At 41.6% G+C, this 21,932-nt stretch overlaps 1 protein-coding gene across 1 annotated transcript in view; it reads left to right on the forward strand.

The window, feature by feature from the left end:
- Positions 1 to 21,932, forward strand: part of LOC122792239 (discoidin, CUB and LCCL domain-containing protein 1-like) — a 1,730,428-nt gene that overhangs the window by 579,064 nt on the left and 1,129,432 nt on the right. The window contains exon 2 of the mRNA XM_044059988.1: positions 5,185 to 5,406. Coding sequence (XP_043915923.1) covers positions 5,185 to 5,406 — 222 coding nt within the window. The remainder of the gene's footprint in view (positions 1 to 5,184; positions 5,407 to 21,932) is intronic.

A 21,932-nucleotide genomic window follows, 5' to 3' on the forward strand; every position in this document is an offset into this window, starting at 1 on the left:
TTTCAGTAAAACAGCATGCTGCCCATGTGAGTAATGTCTGGTGAAGTGACATGCTGAGTGGTAGATGGCAGACAAGTAGAGACTGAGAGACTCAATCCCAGAATACAGGATGTAGCAGCTCATAGCCTTAATCATCCCCACTGATGCATGATATAATGTAGAGGCTTGATTATAAATGTATCATAGGCCTTGAAGTATAGGAAAAAGGAGCACAGAGCCAGACAGTCTCCATACTTCGGTAACTCTCATAGCCATTTGTCATGGCTGCTGTGAAGTGAAAATGGGGAGTATAATCATGAAGGCATCCTTCTGCAGTATGTGGCTATTCTGTTTGATATGCGGGATGTACTTACCGTATATGTAGCTTATATAACTTGTAGGATGTACAGGGCATTTGACATGGCAAATCTCAGAAGATTAGTACAGTAATTGGAGAATGTTCAAGCGAGTAGCAAGATGGCAATCTACATAAAATGCTGACTGTGTAGCAGATCACAGAGAGAGGAGATTAATGGTGTCTGCAGTAGGGAGTGGGATTTACTAGTGGAGACCCTTTTAAGGCGATGACAGGATCAACCATGGCAATGTAGTGTAATTGGAAGGAAGAACTGCTATGCGACATGTGATGATAAGTTCTAAAATGCCACTCTACAGCTGATGATAATATCTAAAATGCCATGCTACAGGTGACAGTAATATCTAAAATGGAGTACATATACAATGTGGGGCAGAAGAAGTGAAAGAAGCCATGGCAAAACTGCAGGAATGTTGTAATATAGGGCAGCTTGGGTTTAATGCAAAAACATACAGTGATTTAATATGACATGCTACAGGTAATAAGATCTAAAATGCCATGCTAGAAGTGATGATAGGCTCTAAAATGCTATGCTACAGGAGATTATAAGTCATAAAATGCCATGCTACAGGAGATTATAAGTCATAAAATGCCATGCTACAGGTGATAAGGTCTAAACTGCCATGCTACAGGTGATGATAAGGTCTAAACTGCCATGCTACAGGTGATAACAAGGTCTAAACTGCCATGCTACAGGTGATAACATCTAAAACATCACATTACAGGTGATGATAAGAGCTTAAATGTCATGCTACAAGGGATGATAAGTTCTAAAATGCCATTCTATAGGTGATAGTTTCTAAAATGCCATGCTACAGGTGAAAAGTTCTAAAATGCCACATTATAGGATATGAGATCTAAACTACCATGACACAGGTGATGATAAGATATTAAATACTATGCTACAGGTGATGAAGAGATCTAAAATGCCATACTACATGTACTAAAATGACACTCTACAGCTGATAAGATCTAAAATGCCATGCAACAGGTGATAAGTTCTAAAATGCCATGCAACAGGTGATGATAAGATCTAAAATGCCATGCAACAGGTGATGATAAGATCTAAAATGTCGTGCTACAGGTGATAAGTTCTAAAATGCCAGTCTACAGCTGGCGATAAGATTTCAAATGCCACACTACAAGTTGAAATGCCAGTCTACAGCTGGCGATAAGATTTCAAATGCCACACTACAAGTTATGATAAGATCTAAAACACCATGCTACAGGTTATGATACATTCTAAAATACCACACTACAGGTGATGACACATTCTAAAATACCACACTACAGGTGATGACACATTCTAAAATACCACACTACAGGTGATGACAAGTTATAAAATGCCACGCTATAGGTGATGATAAGATCTGAAATGCCATACTACAGGTGATATTAAGATCTAAAATGCCATGCTACAGGTGATATTAAGATCTAAAATGCCATACTAGAAGTGATGATAAGATCTAAAATGCCATGCTGCAGGTGATATTAAGATCTAAAATGCCATGCTACAGGTGATAGGTTTTAAAATCTCACAGTCCAGGTGATGTTAAGTTGTAAAATGCTATGCTTCAGGGGTTGATAAGTTCTAAAATGCCATGCTACCACTGATGAGGTGATGATAACATATAAAATGGAGTGCATATACAGTGAGGGCAGAATGGGAAAACTGCAGGAATGTTCTAATATAGGGCATCTTGGGTTTAATGCCAAAACATACAAAGTGATTCATATTCGAAGAGAACAAATCCAGGGAATGTCTGCACATTAGGAAAAGAAGCACTGTTAGTAAGAGATCTAAAAACAGATTTCTGAGTATTTTGCATAGAGACTCATGATTGCCACTGTTAGTGTGACATCCCTATCCCACGCAAAAGTGGGTGTAAATGGATGAATGGATATGTAGAAACTCATCACAAAGAAGTGTTTGAAAGGCTAGTGGTATCCTGGGGTGCAGATGAAGAGCACTATCAGAAAAGAGGGTAGTCTTGTAGTTTTGAACAAATAGTGATTCCCCTAATCTTAAGTACATTATAAAGTTTTGAAGGCTGCAGCTCTGCATGTACATAAACTAAGGCAAGGACAATTACAACATAGTCAGAGCTGTCGTACAATACTTAAATGTAAAGACTAATAGAGTTTAGCAGGTATGCACCTGAGGAAAGGAGAGACACTGGTGATATGTCAGAGACATTCCTGTATCTTAAGGGAGTCAATAAAATTAAAGATGACAGCATGTTTAGAGAAAAACTGTTTGTGAGTAAGAAGCACAATTTGAAAATAAGCGGATAACGACTGTAAGGAAGTGAGAAGTAGGATTTCATGAGAGGGCTTTGGATGCAGAGTGTAGGCTCTCGTGTTTTCGTTGATTTAACAACAGCTACAGAATTCAAAGTGGTATCAGTACAGTGTGTTGTAGTCAAAGCTATTTCTGATAAGAAGAAAAGCATAATGAAACAAGAAATAAAGGATGGGGAGGGTCTAGTGGTCCTTACCTGCCATCAGTTACTGTGTTTACTATAAAGTGGCTTTATGTGTATGTCATTGATCGAGGGTAGTTATTTAAATGTGACTTGATCAGATGTAGCCTGCTACTTTGTGTCTCTGAAAACACTTGAGTGTACTGCACATTTTCTTGACTTAATTCTTTTTGCTGTGGACTGCTTTAACACATGGAAGATGGTTTCCTCACTACTCCTCAAATGTAAATTTGAGAAAGTTCCATCTGGTTGACTTCATCCCCTGATGCTGAACTTCTTGACTGCTATTCTTTGTAATACATTACTATCATGTGGTCTCTGTGTTTGCTGGCAGTGGCTCTTTTTTTTCTTCAAAATTTCTCTGAGGTTGTTTTACGATAGAGTTGGTATATACAAGTAAGGGAGGTATGAGGGGGTGATTTCACACATATGGGGAGGTACAGGTGGGTTTGGCTGCTTGCAAAAAGTACCTTTAAATGATGTTTTTCTGAGATGAACAAGGTTTGACTGGTTGTTTTTGGGGGTCTGTATTACGTGATCGAACAGTGAAATGTTCGAACACGTAATAATTGAGCCCTAAATGTCGAACCGTCAGAATTTTGAACGGTTCAATGGAGATCTCCGTACAGTGCAGACATGGAAATTTTCCATTGTCTGCACTGTAGTGCAGTCTCGGAGTTGGTATATTTAAGTAGCGTTGGGTGCAGGGGGGCTTGCCACCCTGCTTAAAGCATTGTTATGGTTTGTTTGGGTGTTTTTATTTGTCGTTTGACATTACATCATTTCGACATTTAGGGCTCGATTATTACGTGTTCGAACATTTCACTGTTCAATCACATAATATAAACATGTTTTTAACTGGTTGAACATTCAGGGATTTGTAAGTCAAGATGTAACAGAAGTTTTGCAGACTCACTGCTAAGTTCAGCCACTGGTGATATTAGTCCCTTAGTGCTTTTCCATTGATTGTCTCTCTCTAAATATATATATATATAGTAAGTAGATTCACAGTGTTTGAGATACAACCACACATAACCCTTAATTAAGCAGGTTCCCTCCCATTTTCCAGCAAGGAAAGCCTCATCGTAATGAGGACAACCTCACTGCTGTGTGAGTGGAGACATGGGAGCAGGAGACTGTCGGGGAAAGTGGATTGCTTCCCAGATACGCAAGATGATGTGAAGTGACTGGGCATATATTTGGGCATATTGAGGGAGATGTCACCACCCACACAACATTGCCTCCCTCTGTACCTCAGCATTGCCAAAATGACACTTCAACTCCTATCATATGCTGGAATCCCATTACAGCACACTCCTTGCACGTACCACTTCCCTTCCCCGACAGATGTGAGTAGGCATTCTTTTCATTAATCCTTTTTCACCCATGTTGGGTCTTCCCATTAAACTTGTGTCTTTTTGCTTCTAATAAGTGCTTTTACCCTCATTGTCAGAGCCAACACCTCTGAATTACAAAGGAGTGTCATAAACCTATTGTATGTTTGTACTGGTTGTCATGTTTAACACACACTGTTTGGTTCTTATTGAAGATGAACCATAGTATGCAAGATGATTTTTATTTATATTTTTATTTGTGATCCCCCTCTCCCCCCCAGTTCCTGTTGACCAACAATCCCCCCAACCTGGTATTGAGCCTGTTCATTACTGTGCCATTCAGGTAATTTGTGGCATGGAGATGAGGGCTGACCAAAGGGGAGACATCATTACTGCCATCTAGGTCCATTCATCCATCCACCCACCCACAACTTCTTTTTCCCATTTTTGCGGGCTGTCTCTTCAACACTGACAGTCATTTAGAGTCAATATTCACACTGCCGAATGGCAAGCCCTGCCGCAGTTGTTCTTCTTTGCCACACAGACATATGCACACTCACCTACAGACAATGTAGAGTATCCAGTCCACATTGCATGTCTTTGGAATGTGGGAGAAAAAGCGGAGCATCTAGAGAAAACACAGGTGAACACAGGGAGGACATGCAAACTCCATACAGAAGACACACCAGCTGAGATGTATTTCCATTTTAAGGTGATGAGCAGCCTTTTGAATTCAGGCCCTGTTATCCTTGGAAGTTTAACTGCTTCATAGCAGTAGTCATGGTTATAGCTACTTCTTGAAAGGATTCTTTCTGCTTCAAGGCTGCTTTACAAGTTTTATTTAATTATATTTGTAATTTATTTAAAGAAATATCTTTTGACTGCTGTTGAATTAGAATAATCAAGTGTATTGCTCAGTAACTTCCATGTGATAGCAGTATATTTCATTCAACTTTTCAGACTACAGAGATGAATTAATATGTTTAAAATATTTTTATGTCTTGTTTTATAGGAAATGGTTGTGGCCATACCATTGTAAGCACTCAAAGTGGCACTTTGGCCTCTAGAAACTACCCCGGTACCTACCCCAACCAGACAGAGTGTGAGTGGAAGGTTAATGTGGCACCATTCCAAGGGATTAAGCTGGTCTTTGGTGATTTTGACGTGGAACACTCTGATCAGTGCAAGTCTGGCTCTGTATCTGTCACTGTGCCTTTTGATGGGAGACATTATGGTAAGAAATTTATTTAAGGCAATCAATAAAGTATTTATAAAATTACCACATAACCTGAAACTGAACATTTGTGTCATATTTATATTTTATTAAACAATGCAATGTGCCTATTAGACATGACTCACTCTCCCCAATATGCTTCCACTACATATTTTATGTTGAATGTACTTTGGGATTGTTTTCTGACTGGTTAAATCTGTACTCCTTCCACAGCAGTAGCGCACATTTCTATGTCATTTATGGAGGAGGTGGAATGTTAAAGGTCAGTCATGTTAATTTAAATGCTATGTATTAATTTGTGGTGGTGTATATGAATTGTGGTTGACAATATTATGTCTTGATCTAATAATTCAAGGCATTCTGATTTCTGTTGGTCTTTTTCATAAAGATTAGTGCCATAGCAGAAAATAATCATGCTAAAAGCCTGATAGCATTGCCTCCGGACAGAAATGCTTTTATGTCATGGGCCTTTAATGAGTAAGACACCACCAGACACACAGACACACACACAGACGCACACACACAGACGCACACACACACACACACACACACACACACACACACACACACACACACACACACACACACCCTTTGTGAACTATGGAAACTGCTGTAGAATGAATGATGCTAGCTGCTGTTCCTGCCCTTGCAGTTTTGCAGTAATCTTCTGACATTCATCATATAGGTTCATAGGAAAGTACTAGGCTAGCTGTCCTTGCTGACTATTTTAAGCCTAGCCAGTTTCTCTTTTTGTGATCAAAATAATCTGTTCCATTTGGTTACCTTTTGGCCTTACCCATCCCATCTGTTGTCATACCCAGGATATATGTGACAGCAAAACAGACCACGCTTGTAGCACCCTCTGCAAAATAGTTCATTTATGCATAACTTGCTGCCAGTTACAAAAATGATCTCATTGTAGCCCATTACATTTGTCTTCAAAAAGCAGGCTACCCTGAATTAGATGCAACATAGAGAGAATTAACTTTGTGGATAGTAAACCCTTCCCCCAAACACTGCAACCGTGGTCAGTAGATAAAAAAAAATATCCAAAGCTACGTCATTCTTGGCTGTGATCTCATAAAACAACTTTTTATTTTCCTCTTTTGAGATTCTAAACCTAGACCACACTTCTCTTAGAGATTTTTTCAGAATATTCACATTTTTGCCTCATATTTCTGGTCTGTTCTTATGATTTTCTTGCAAATCATTGAAAATGGAAGTCACTAAATAATTAGAGGCATTTGAGTTTCGGACTTCATATCCTTCAAAAAATGCATGGTAACAGAAATCCTTTTATTATAACAACTTACTGAGTTTGTAAGAGCAGTGATTAAAATCTGTTTCTGATTGTGAGCCTTTTTTTCCCCAATATTTTTGGCCTTGTCCAGATTTCTAGTTCTAAGAGGTTGAAATGTATGACTTGGTCCACTTTACAATTGTATAAGTAACCATTTCGTACTGTAATACGCTGAGGTACTCTCCCAGCTCTTGTGCCAGAGCTTAGTTCTTCCAAAAAGTACATCTTCTCTCACTGTGTTGAGCAGAAGATACACACCTGCTGTGGTATACTGATAAAGTATTCTTTGGTGGTAGCTTCAGATGTCTTACCTGCTGTGGTTATTGAAAAATAGCTTTTTGGCATCACCAGCTACAGTACCTTGTTTTCTAGTTTCTAAAGATCCATTATCAGAGTATAGCAGTGTTCATTAATTTATTACTGAATTTATTTATTTATATTTGTTTACCAGGGTAGTGCACTGATCAACACTGATCAATTTTAGCTTATCCTGGGTGAAATACAAAACATTTCACGAACAAAAAATACAGAAATGTAATCAACAGCAGAATGGTTCAGACTAACTACATAGAGAAAAAATTGTGTGTATGTATTCTAGTGAAAAGCACAGTGCAATGTATAATCATCCAGAGTGTAATGTACCATGTATACATTAGTTGCTAAAGTGGATCAATCTTCAGTGAATCTTGAGGGAAAAGAAGAGACTTGGAAAGGAGACAGGTTAGGTGATATGTCCTGTGTTAAAACAGGAGCATTGGCTTGGCTGAAGAAGTGCTTTCTGCATTTGGAGTAACTGTTGATTTCCTTAATGTTGTTGTTTTAATTTATTTTATTTTATTTGTCATTTTTTTACTGGGAAAGTCTGACTGGGTATGTACCCATTTTCAGCAGACGCCTGAGGAGAAAAGCTCCAGAAGTACAATAGCAAAATTACACATTTACATGAATTACAAACACTATCACAACAGCAACAAAATTTGTGTATACATGAAAAATAAACACTAATGTTAGAACACACTATGTACAGACATTAATAAGCAATAATGTTAGAACACAATATATACAAACATTGACTCTGATGGGGGCACTATTGTTAAGCATACTTAACATTGAGTTATCATGATCAGGTCGCCAATCATAACCTTCTTATTATGTATTTGAGACATCAATGCAAGAAAGTCACCTCTTGAGTTTCTCTCGAGAGGTGAATTTTGGCAGTCATGTCGAGAACACTTAAAGGTTATGATCAGTGACATGGTCATAATTTATTGTAGTGCATGTAGTTTTACTTATCTGCTCCATTTACTACTAGTTACAGGGGGAAAATCACCATGTGTTTCCCTTGGCTTTCAAAGTCGTAAAACCCTTAGCAAGCACTGTCAAAAGAGGTAGTGTAATGCAGTCTGTTACATTTACACTTACCTTTCATAGATCTCAACTGTCCAGATTTTCACAGGATTTCCAAATTCTTACTTCATATTTTGGTCTGTTCCTCATAAAGTCTGTGTTTTTTTGGACAAATCACTGAGGATTGAAGTCACTAAATAATGACATACATTTAAGTTTCAGAATTTGCATCCTTCAGAAGATGAATGCTAACATATCCTGTTATTCTAGCAACTAAGTTTGAGGAAATTGGGGACACGTTACTGGTATGGACTGCAGGCAGAAACAAATCTTTTATTGCTTCAAGTATTTGCTGGTGAGTACTGGCAGATTTTACTGCCTGGCAGTAGGCCCAACCTTGACAACTTTAGCAGGGGGTGCTTAATTGTTAAGGTCAGGTTGCATGCCACTCTGGTTATTAACTGGTTTGTCATTTTCCAAATATCAGAACGTAATCACTGTGCTTCATGCACTACAAAAGTAGAATATATGGAACAATCTAATTACATTAACAGTAAAGTAAATAACCTTGTTAGTGAAAAGCTCTGATGCAAGAACTTCCATTTAGTAACATTATTACAGGAAAATATATATATACGAACCTCTTAACAAGTTTCAAGAATGGTTATACTCCCACCAAAACATCTGTAAAGCTGAAAGAGTAGCATCCCTGACAACTATTAAATAATACAGGTACAGTCTACCAACACACAGTAATGCTTTCAAGTGTAGCTGTGCCTCTTTGGGCAGTCACCATTGCCATGCGTCTGTCCAAAGCAATGGGGCATTTAGAAAGACACACAAGCTTACAGGAAGCTCTAACATAATTGGAAGCGACTTGAACAAAACAATATTACCATCAGATCACCAGTCACAAATTCAGTTCACTGTGGGAATGAAAAACAGATTTCAGGAAATTTACTTTTCAGGCATCACATTCAAGGTGAATTTCCTGAAATCCAGTTTTTGAGTAGAGAACAAACTAGTGTTGATTAGTGACCTTAAGATAAACATCCATATAGGATGTAAAGAGAGTGGTCCTTTGATATGTATTGATTATTATTTTGTGTGTGTGTGTGTGTGTTTTGTCCATATTAGCCATCTTAGAGAACAGCCTGACTGTATACCATAGAAAGCAGCCTTTCAACTTCTCTCAAGAAGAGAATGAAGTATTTGTTAAATGTTCAAACCATGTGTAGCACACAGGGGAAGCAGCAAAATTTGTAATGATCACTGGAACCGTTGTATGACTATCAGGTTCTAAAGAGCTGTGGCATTTTACCAACAGTGATGTTAGTTCAAAACCGTAGCACGATCTGATCTACCATACTAAATATGCTAGACTTGCCTGTTTTCCGTAGTTACATTTAAGCATTAGCTTACTACAGGACAATATATCTTTCTCGTGTATTTTGTTAGAACAGTTCACATACTTCTGTTTTTCCTCACATCTTGTGATAATTTATTACAGTCGTATAGAAGGCAAAAAATGAAACCTGGGTAAAATGAACACTAAAATAACTGTATTACACTCTAAATTAAAATTGCTCAGGGCTAACACTAAACAGTTCTCAAAGGAAAATTTCAGACATACCATTAAGATTGTTTCACCAGCACACATGTGCATCATTATGGATTACTTAAGCATGTCAGGAATCAGTACAGCTTCATATGATCCCTGCTCAGTACATCTAAATACAGTGTACATATTGCAAATGTTTACACGAGAAGGAAAACTGCAGTGACAAGTTCAAAGATCCAAGACAGAATAGTTTCTGTTGTCCCTAGGACTGCTACCTGTCCGATATTTTCCAAAAGATTAGATGTTCAGGGTCTCTTTTGAGAAATGCAGATTTTGTGAGTGCTTGTCTGGTATTTTGAGTAATTCTGAGTTCCCACATATTTTTGGAGTGCATTTTACTATGTTGTGTGCTGTTCCACTTAGATTTGTAAGATGCAGTCAGGTTACAATTAATACTGCTGTCAAGACAATATTTTGTTTGTTTTAACAAGGTGGCGTGAAATGTGGTCTGTAGCAAATAATTAAGCTTAGGAACTCAGTCTTATTCATTTTACATCTCAGTAGATGTGCTCAAAGCTTTTAGAAAATCTTGTAGCCAGACAATGATGGAAAGGAGAGAACTCAAGTACAGTGCTATTATCAATTGGAAACTTTGGAGCCAAATGCCCTGGTAGCAGCCCAGGAACACAGTACTAAAGAAGTGCATGGTTCAGCTACATCTAGAACCTAGACCCTCTGGATCACCAGTCTGGCTGGTGTGCCGCTATGCTATTGAAGCAGTGAGAACTGTCCATCTTTCTGGTGTATCCAGTTTTCCAGATGGTGCCTAGAACAGGAGGAGTGAAACTACACATTTATTTACTTTTATTTTAATTCTTTTAGAGGGTAGTTGGGCTATCACCAGACCCTTTTTTCATTCATGGCTTGGGATCCCTATAGAACACATACAGAATTAAGTGCAGGAACATATTCCGTACTGTAACACAATGCATCAAGTATTCAAACAAAAAGGGCAAAGGAGAGAATGTGCATTACTATACCCACCGAACCAGGTCCTGGTCACATCCCTCAGGAGCATAGTAGTGTTCACATGTTCTACTCTTTGAGAAGCTTCAGAAGTAAGATCTTGAGTTGGGTAGTCTGTAATGATTCATGGGCTATCCTAAAGATGTTTTACACTCATGATCCAGAATAAACTCTCAAAACCTCACCACTCTGGTCTGGTCACTGGAAAATTAGATGTGTGTCCTGACTTTTTTTCCTCTTTCCTTAAACATTGTGATACTATGTTGCTTAGGAATTTCAGATTTATTACAATGACCTTACTGTCCTCAGGTCTGAACAACTACTCCACACTCTCCTAACTGCCCTTGTGTTAAGCTGTGGGATTAAGTGACAGTTCAAGCAAAAGCAGTTGTGTTTTAACTGTTTCTAAACAAATGCAGTGATTTTTGATCCTCATCTAGACTGGAACATGGCCCCATCCCTAATCACGAATGTTAAAATGTAACATACCCTAACACTGTTGATGTTCATCGTGTTTCACTGTTGCAGTCATGACTGTAGGGTTCTCCCCTGCCGGCAGGCAGTCCTCGGTCGGCCAGAATCCCAAAGTCTGGGTCCGGCATCGGCTGTTCAGCCATGCTCCCTGATGTCAGAGCGCCAGGAGTACAAAGCTGACAGCCGACGCCATGTTCTCCAGTCTTTCTTGCCGTGCGGTGATAGCAGTTCGCAAGTGCCGGTCGGCTGACTCCTGACAATTTTTTCTGAACAAACTTCAGTCCGAAGACTTTCTTCTCCTACTCAAAGCTAAGTACCCGTTGAAACTTTTCTTGCTCCAGTCCGATGCCAGAAAAAGTTAATAATTGTATTTCATGTGGGAAGCAAATACCTCATAAGGATTTTCATTCTTACTGTATTCCTTGCTTAGGCCCTGACCACGACGTAGCTAGTTGTCGGTTTTGTGCTAGATTCAATCAACGTACAATTAAATGAAGGTACGATTTTGCATTTCATTACTTCGGTAGGCGTTTTAATTACAAAATGTCGTCGGATACGGTTCCGGCTACCGGAGTTCACAAACGACGCAAGGACAAAGACAGGCCTCCGATGTCCAAATCAGATGATATCATACAAGCAGAGCCAGCTTCAGGTTCGGTCGTCGTCAGTGAGGTGCTTTTGCAGCCCCTGTCGTCTGCCATTTCGGAACCGATGGCCGAAACGGACTCCCACGAGGAGCCAACTAGGCCTTTGAATATTTCTGTTGCAGGACCTTTGGACAATGCCCCTTCGGATGGGTCCGGAGCCGCTGTGCAGGTACCGGCTTCCGAAGGGGTTTTCAGGCCTACTCAGCTTCTAATAAAGGCAAAGCCAAAGGCAAAGACTCCTTCCAAATCAAAGACTGCAACACAGGCCTCTTCTGATCTGGCTCCCAAGTCACAGAAACAGTTACTTAAGATGGCGGAGGACTTACTTACTATGATTAGGGGTTCACATCCCCCTCCAGATAAAAGGCCAAGGCAGGAAGTTTATTATGACTCCTCTGATCAGGCTTCTGTTTCTTCAGTTTCTTCTTCTGACCAGGAATATTCTTTCCCTCCTTATGAGGATTCTGATGCTGAGGAATCCATTCCTTCAGCTTCTCCCCCTGAGGACTTCTCTTTTGGGGAAACTTTGCATGAAATGAGGGAACATTTCCACTGGGAAGGACAGGAGTATTCGGAATCTAAGAAAAGACTAAGGGATTTTCTTCTTCCCCAACATAGACCCCTGGCTATTCCTCCTATTTTGGATATTGTGGATGATGCTTTTTCGGAGGCTAACTTAACCCCTGACTCTTTTCCTCCAGCTCCTGTTAAGCCTGACAGATATTACAGGGTTCCTGATTCCCACCAGTTTTTATACAAGAACCCTACTGCTGACCCTGAAACCATTTCTCAGGGTCCTAAGGGAGTTAAGGCCGCTTCTGCTAAAAACCCCATTCCCACTGAGAAGGATTCCAGATCTTTAGAAAAATGGGGCAAAAAAGTGTACACTTCTGCTACTTTATCTATTAGGGCTTTAAACTGTCAGTTTCATATGCTGAAATACCAGCAATTTCTCCTGTCTGTTTTAAAACAAAAGCTAACTTCCATTTCCACCTGTGCAGATGATAAGGAATTACATGACTTAATGCATGCCACTGAACAAGTTGGGAAGCATGGTTTACACTGTGGATTTAATGTCTTGGAGGCTTCTTGTAGGGTTGCTGCCTCTGGCACAGTAATTAGAAGGCATGTATGGTTAAAGGAACAAAATTTTCCAGATCAAGTAAAAGCTAAATTATTGGATGCTCCTGTTCAGCATAATGTTTTGTTTGGATCTAAAGCTGAAGAGGTGATTAAAAAGATGGAGGACAAGGCAAAATCCATGCAAACAGTTAAAGATTTCTTACAAGTACAGCCACCCAGATTTAGTAGGAATTGGCCTACTAAAAATTGGTCCTTTCCCAATTCAGACAGGCCTCAGAGGGGTAGATACAGACGCTCCCGAGGAAGGCCTCAAATGCAAGCCTCTTATAGACCAAGACAGTGGACTGCTTCCACCCCTAGGGGGGGGGAGAGGACAGGTCGCAAGCTCATAGGAAACAGACTCAATGACTCCCTCTGTTGGGCTGCAGGAACTTCTTGCCTGGAAGCCCCTCTCGGAGGAAAACTTTCTCTTTTTCACCAAAATTGGACTCATATAACCCAAGACTAGTGGGTTCTGGATGTGGTTTCAAGAGGTTACAAATTCCATTTTCATACCCTACCAAGGCCAAGCGGATGGCCAGATCTTCCAAAACATCAATGGACAGAGGCCTTAAACCAGGTGAAAGCTCTCTTGGCTATGAAAGCCATAAAACTAGTTCCACTTTCAGAGATGGGACAAGGTTTTTACTCAAGACTCTTTCTAGTCCCCAGGAAGCAAAATTCATGGAGACCCATTCTGGATCTGTCAGTCTTGAACACTTTTCTAGAGATACCAAAATTCAAGATGCTTACTGTACAGCAGCTACTTCCAATGCTGACCAAAAATGCATGGATGGTAACTTTGGATTTAAAGGAGGCATATTTACACATTCCCATCAGGCAGGACCGCAGAAAATACCTCAGGTTCAAGGCCGGATCGAGGCACTTTCAAGTCTCTGTGCTGCCCTTTGGATAGTCTACTGCGCCCAGGGTCTTCACCAAATGCCTGGCTCCAGTAGTAGCTTATTGCAGACTCAAGGGAATTCAAATTTGCCCTTATCTGGACGACTGTCTTATTTAGGCAGACAGCAAAGATGTCTTACTCCAGCATCTACAGTTTGTTCAGAATCTTCTCAAGTTCCTGGGATTCACTGTAAACATAAAAAAGTCAAATTTGACTCCCTCACAATAGATAATTTTTCTGGGCGCTTCTCTAAACACAACAACCCAGATGGCATTTCTGACATACGAAAAACAGTTATAGCTGGCTTCAACTTTCAAAACCTTGGCAACTTTAACTCAGCTGTCTGCAAGGAGATTCCTGCAGGCTTTCGGTTACATGGCCTCCTGCATCCTTCTCGTACCATATGCAAGACTACATATGAGGAAAATACAGTGGTACCTAAAAAGTGTATGGTCTCAGCATTGCCACAGTTTAGACATACTGATCTCCGTCCTGCCTTGTCTTCTAAAGGAATTCCTTTGGTGGTCCAAGGCATGTACTCTAAACAAAGGAAAACCCTTCTGCCTGCCTCCTGCCACTCAGATACTAACCATGGATGCCTCGGATTATGCCTGGGGAGCCCATTTTCAGGGCAACTGTCTGCAAGGCCTTTGGACAAAGGATCAGAAGCACCTGCATATCAATTTAAAGGAAATGTTAGCCGTTCAGAAAGCCCTATTGGCCTTCAGGAATCTTCTACAACCAGGACAACTACTGATACGGACAGACAACACCACAGTTATGTGGTACATAAACAAGCAAGGGGGATCTCATTCCTACCCCCTTTGCAGACTAGCCATGGATCTGTGGAACACAGCTCTAGCTTGCAATCTGGACCTTCAAGCTCAGTTTTTACCAGGGAAGCAAAACTTCCTGGCAGACAGTCTGAGCAGAAACCTTTCGGACCCACACGAGTGGATGCTGGACACCGAAATATTCAAGATGATAACAGCAGTCTGGGGATGTCCTCACATAGACCTCTTTGCATCCCACCTCAATCATCAACTACAGATTTTTTGCACCAGGACTTTCCATGAACAAGCTTGGAAAGTGGATGCACTATCATTCAGTTGGAGAAACCTCTCGGGATATGCCTTTCCGCTTCTTCCTCTGGTATTATTAAAGATCAAACAAGACAAGCCCAAGATGATAATCTTGCTGGCCCCAAATTGGCCTCGACAGTTTTGGTACCCAACTCTGAAAAACCTTTGTCTGGAGCCCCCTTGGATTTTACCACAGACTCCGAACCTTATGTCCCAACACCAGGGTCAGGTTCTACACTCCCATGTCAGAACACTCAGCCTGGCGGCCTGGTTAATCCAGGTTCCTTGATTCATTCTCTCCTACCCAAGCAGGTTATGGATGTCATTTTAGAAGCCAGACATCCTAGCACTAGAAAATCTTATGCAGGAAAATGGAAAATATTTTGTTCCTGGATGCAGGCTCAGGATTCTGATCCTCTTCTTCCTAACATTCCTTTGATTTTACTTTACCTGACAGACCTCTTACATAAGGGTCTCTCTTTCTCTTCCATTAAGATACATACCTCTGCTATTTCTGCTCATTATAATACAGACCCTCCAATTTTTTCCCACCAGCTCATGAGACAGTTTCTCAGAGGAGCTAAGAACTTAAGGCCCCCTAGATCTCCTCCCATTCCTGCTTGGGATCTCAACTATGTTTTGGAAAAGCACACCTTACCTCCTTTTGAGCCTGCTGCCACTTCTGACATCAAGTTTTTATCTTGGAAAACAGCCATCCTGTTAGCTCTGACCTCTGCCAGGAGAGTTTCAGAGTTGCAAGCTCTTATGGCTGTGGAACCTTATATTATTTTTCATCAAGACAGGGTGTCTTTAAGGACTAATCCTACTTTCATGCCTAAGGTGGTTTCCAAAGTGGCTTTAAATCAAACTATTCACTGGCCAACTTTTTCCCCACTCCTCAAAATAAAGGGGAAAGGATCTTACATTCCTTGGATGTACACAGACAACTATGTTTTTACCTGGACAGAACCAAGGACATCAGGAAATCAAAGCAATTGTTTGTTTCTTATGCGTCAAGTTCCCAAGGTAAAGCCATTTCAAAACAGACCATTTCTAAATGGATTGCTCATGGAATCAGATTTTGCTATTCACACCATGGAAAGCAAATCCCAGGGAGTATAAGGACTCATTCCACCAGAGCTGCTGCCACTTCTGCTGCTTTCCTCACAGGAGTTCCTACCAAAGACATTTTGGAAGCTGCAACTTGGAGTTCAGTGCATACTTTTTCAAAGCACTACAATCTACCTCTCTACTCTAAGTCTAGGGCAGGCTTTGCTTCTGCAGTCTTGCAGGGCCTTTTAGCCGCTCCTTCTACTTTATGACCACCTCCCTTTCATTCTGCTTTGGGATTCTACCCTACAGTCATGACTGCAACAGTGAAACATGATGAACATAGTACAGTTGTGTACACTTACCATAAATGTAGATGTTCGAGTGTCTTCACTGTTGCAGTCTGGGTTTCCCTCCCTCCTGTCCCCTCTTATTTTCCTTTTGTGTGGTTCCTTTTCTTTCACCATTCTTCTGAGGTGTATTTGCAAAGGGTATGGGACCTTACTCATTTTGGGACTCCTGACATCTGGGGCAAGAAAAACTGGAGAACATGGCGTCGGCTGTCAGCTTTGTACTCCTGGCACTCTGACGTCAGGGAGCATGGCTGAACAGCCGACGCCGGACCCAGACTTTGGGATTCTGGCCAACTGAGGACTGCCTGCCGGCAGGGGAGAACCCTACAGTCATGACTGCAACAGTGAAGACACTCGAACATCTACATTTATGGTAAGTGTACACAACTGTACTTTACTGTGACATCCGTCAGATAACTAGATTTTTAAATAGACCCTTCCCTATTCAGCTCCATGCTGTAGAGGAATAAAGCCATAACTATGGCACAAGTGACCTGAGTTTGACTAAATTCCAGACTAATGGCACAAGTGACCCGAATTTGACAAGTGACTTTGGGTGTCTGTAGGAGTTGGCCCAGGAGGATGTGAATAAGCAGCTGCTACAGGCTCACCCATCCTGGTGGTGGTGGGGGGGGGGGATCTGGCTCACCTCACAGGTGACACCTAGCAGGAGCATGTGGTGCTCGGCCAGTGCATTTCTGAGTCAGCCAAGCTTACGCTGCAATAGTGCATTTTCACTAAGTAGCCGAGGGGAAACTAGCATGGAGAGACATACTTACCCTTAGGAGGTAGCAACCGCTGACTCAGGGAAGCCCCCAAGGGAAGTTATGCCCCCACAAGGAGAAAGGGTAGGTCTCTTCCAAGGGCCAGTAAGTTGGCACATTCCCCTATCACCTAACTTTCACCAGGAAATTGAGTGATGATGGGAGTTCCTAGGCAGGAATGAACTAGCCATATGGCTGTTACCTATCCAGGGAATACCTAACTCCCATTCCACTGTAGTGAATGGTCCAGCTGGATAAAGATAAAGGAATCCCTGGGCAAGGTCCTGGGCAAGTAAAAAAAAAATAGACTGGACCCTTCCCTGATTTTCACTACATACCTTGGATTTATCAAAAATAAATAAATAAGTAAATAAAATTTCACCCACTGAATTCTTAGGCCTGAACCAGAATTTATAATGAAGTCTTCATCCCTCATGTAGAATGAGCCTTAACTGTCCTTACTGTTTTCCTTCATCGCTTGCTTAGACCTTTAAACCATCCTAACAGAGTATGCAGGTTCATCATGCTTTCTGTCATCCGTGGAAACACCACTCCACTATCTGGTTAGGATTAACTGACTTGCAGTCACTGAAACTCTCATTTTCCTCACATTTATGTTCTACAAGCTTGGATATGTCTTACTGTCTCTCACTTGCTTGCCAGTTTTCTGTCAGTAACCCTGCTAGAATTCTAGACTTTTCTTCCTATCTTTTCCATTCCATCCCTTGAAGGGATCCAAGTTCTGGAATAAATTTCCCTAGTCTGTATGGTTACCAAGTTTAAAACTGAGAGTAAAAGGTGTATAAGTCATTTGTAGATGTTTTGAAGTAAGAACTTGAGAAATCTACTGCCTCATGGCTTCTGTTACACCACCATTTTGGACTTGGGTGTTTTGTGTTAATGTCTCTCCTTTGTGTTTGAGTAGGCATCCCTGTACCGTTTTTTTATTCTTTTTATTTCCTGCTATATGGTTGAAAAGGGATTACACTGTAATTTCATCTATCAGTTACTGTAAAGGAACATATAAATAAAGAAGTATATTAATAAATAAAAAGTAAAAACAAATAAATGTGCCTGGAAATGAAAGGCGTTTACTTTGCTGCAGTTGCAGAATCAAGAGAAAAAAGATTCGGACAAGAGGCATATCAAGGCGGCTGTGGTATATTAACTCTTATGTCATTTTCCAGCAAAAGCCCATGACACGGGGATGTGGGGGCTTCTGCTACTGTGAATGTGATGCAACAGTAAAATGAAGTCATCTTCCATTAATAGAGAAATAAGTTAAAAAAAACTGCAAGCCAGCATTTAATTCTGACACTTTTTTTTTATCTGCAGTACTGTTCTGGCAGTACTTGTTCTTCATTAATGTTTTTCTTTTGTTATGTTTAAATGCCATAGTACTGCAGTTTTATCGTGCTAGTACTGGTTTGCACTTGGACCATTCATTTATTCATCCCTTCTCTGATACCTGTTTATCCCTTTCATGGTCATGGGGTGACGCATGCTGTCTGTATGTGTGGATCAGGCGTGGAATGTAGTAGACAGGTTGAGGTGGGAACAGCACACAGTTTAACAGGTATTGAATAGGATGAATATGTGAATGGCCATGCTGAACTGAGCACAGAGGTGAGCAGGCTGCTGACAGGGTGCATGTCGTAACACAGTCTGTCCCTGCGCTGCCCTGCTGGAATGCTGTGAGGACATGTTCTGTGTTAGTGGGGCATGATGGGTATGGCAACTTATGGTGGCACTGCTGCCAAATGGGTGTGTGAACTCTACAGCTATTGCCATGCATAGGATGTGTCCGCACACTTATTGTAACTGCATGTTCCATTTGTATGTTCAGAATTGATGTCTAGGGATGGAAAGTCCCTAGAGAAGTTTTCACTGGCAGAGACAGAAGTATTACTGTAGACCCTCCATAAGCATGGACAGTGGATACCGGCAACAAGAGTAGCCAGGCCTTTCATGACTATGTTTGGCATGAGCTTGAGGCGGATGTGAATGCTGTTATTGCCCACAACAAGAAAGGCCATCAAGCCTGTTGTAGGGTCACCAACATGATCCTTATGCTTGCCAGAAGGCCTATGCAATTGCACAAGAGAAGATGGATATGGGTGGAACTCTGCCATTACAGAATACCCTTATCACCATGGGAGAGTTCCTGTTGTCCTTGTGTGGGAGATGGGACTGTGTGCCCTCAGACTGTGCTTCTGTAAGACCTGGATATAGGTGCTATGCTGTCGATGCAGCATCCTGCTTCTTTGCTGGAGTTGCATCAGACCTTATGTCAGTAACACAGTTTAGGGGCATGCCTGTGTTGTAATCTCATGGATGCTTAATACTGCCATACCTCCTGGCATATTTAGGATGCTGGCGTGAAGCCATACCATGTAAAGATCATTTGTTTACATTCTTTGCATAATTGTTGTCAGTATTGCTGTTGCATTATAGGGCGGTGGTATTGCAGAATAGTGGCAGTGTTAGACAGGGTGTTTATCTGTCTCCATTTATAGATGCTATAATTATGGGTTTCTTCACCATGAAACAGGGCATGCCTGAGATTGGTGCTGCATTGCACACAGGCCGTGATAGTGGCCTTACAGTAGCACAGACTGAGGGCACAGTCTAACTGTTGGCAGTGGTGATTGTGGAAGGCACACTACCATCCATGTCCATTGATACATCTGTATGGCCTACAGTACCTAGTCCCAGCTATCCAGAGCCTGTGGAAGGGCTGCTCATGCCTGGCACCTCATCTTAATGACCACCCTTGCCCCATGTTTATGCACTTGCAGTGGGTAATGGTGCTTACACAGTATGGGTACAGGGGTTGGGAGCATCAGGCTGGTGGCTGTCACCACAATATCTCCTGTTTATTGCCTGACATGCATGCCACAATTGACATTGCAAAATGGATATGCAGGGCAGTCTTCAAGGCACATATAGATACCACCACTGCTGTGGCAGAGGCTATCAGTGTAAGATGTGGTCTGTGTGATGACTTATATGAGGACTATCAATTGGTGTGTTGTTGGCATGCATCTGAGTGCCATCACTGCCATCCTTGTTCCTTCTGCTACCCCACACAAGAGCTGATGCTGTTCTTGTGGCCCATGCTCATCTACCTTCACTGTGGGTATACCTTCACAGGGTAGGCAAGTTATATTCATTTACTGTTACTTCTCACACATCACCCATTGTTGGTGTGCCTGGTAAAGTTTGACAATGTAACCCTTACAGACTTGGAGTGCGTGACGCACATGATGAAGTTAGGTAGACCTGGTCTCACAGTTCACCACCATCTTTGCATTTGTGTGCTGATATCAGTGCCATTCCTCTGAGGACTTAGGGGTGTTCAGAGACTGCATCCTTCCCTCCTGAGGTCCCACAACATCTGTCATATACACATACACGCATTGCAACCACATCTGCTGGAGCTTTGTCTCCTGGTACCCATTCACACTTCTTCTTCTTCTTTCGGCTGGTCATCTGTTTCAATTTCTTCCTGTCCTCTGCATTTTGCTCTATCACACCAACCACCTGCATGTCCTCTCTCACCACATCCATAAACCTTATCTTAGGCCTTCCTCTTTTCCTGTTAACTGGCAGCTTCATCCTTAGAATCTTTTTCCTAATATACTGTGCATCCCTCCTCGGCACATGTAGAAACCAGTGTAATCTTGCCTCTCTGGCTTTGTCTCCAAACCTTCCAACCTGGGCTTGACCCTGTAATATATTTATTCCTAATCCTGTCCACCCTCGTCACACCCAGTGCAAATCTTAACATCTTTAACTCTGCCATGTCCAGCTATGATTCCTGCCTTTTTGTCAGTGGCACTGTCTCCAACCCATGCAACATAGCTGGTCTCACTAACCTCTTGTAGACCTTCCCTTTTACACTTACTGGTATTCATCTGTCACAAATCACTCCTGACTCTCTTCTCCACCCACTCCATCCTGCCTGTACTCTCTTCTTCACCTCTCTTCCACACTCACCATTACTTTGAACTGTTGATCCCAAGTATTTAAACTCATCCACCTTCGCCACCTCTACTCCCTGCATCCTCACCATTCCTCTGTCCTCCCTCTCATTCACACACATATATTCGGTCTTAGTCCTGCTGACCTTCATTCCTCTTCTCTCTAGAGCATATCGCCACCTCTCCAGGGTCTCCTCCACCTGTTCCCTACTCTCACTACAGATCACAATGTCATCTGCAAACGTCATAGCCCACAGGGACTCCTGTCTGATCTCGTCTGTCAACCTGTCCATCACCATTGCAAAATAAGAAAGGGCTCAGAGCTGATCCTTGATGTAATCCCACCCCAACATTAAACGCATCTGTCACTCCCACCCCAGACCTCACCGCTGTCACAGTTCCCTCGTACATACCCTGTACCACTCTTACATACTTCTCTGACACTCCCGACTTCCTCATACAGTACCACAACTTCTCTCTAGGCACCCTGTCATATGCTTTCTCTTAAGTCCACAAACACACAATGCAACTCCTCCTGACCTTCTCTGTACTTCTCCATCAACACTCTCAGAGCAAAAATCACATCTGTAGTGCTCTTTCTTGGCATGAAACCCTACTGCTGATCACTAATCATCACATCCCTTCTTAACCTAGCTTCCACTACTCTTTCCCATAACTTCATGCGGTGACTGATCAATTTAATCCCTCTGTAGTTACTACAGCTCTGCACATCACCATTATTCTTAAAAATCGGTACCAAAACACTTTTTCTCCATTCCTCAGGCATCCTCTCACTTTCCAAGATTTCATTAAACAATCTAGTTAAAAACTCCACTGCCATTTCACCTAAACACCTCCATGCTTCCACAGGTATGTCATCTGGACCAACAGCCTTTCCATTCTTCATCCTCTT

This window comes from Protopterus annectens, chromosome 1.part2 (assembly GCF_019279795.1).
Source record: "Protopterus annectens isolate FY-2018-M chromosome 1.part2, PAN1.0, whole genome shotgun sequence".
In the NCBI taxonomy this organism is placed as follows: domain Eukaryota; kingdom Metazoa; phylum Chordata; order Ceratodontiformes; family Protopteridae; genus Protopterus; species Protopterus annectens.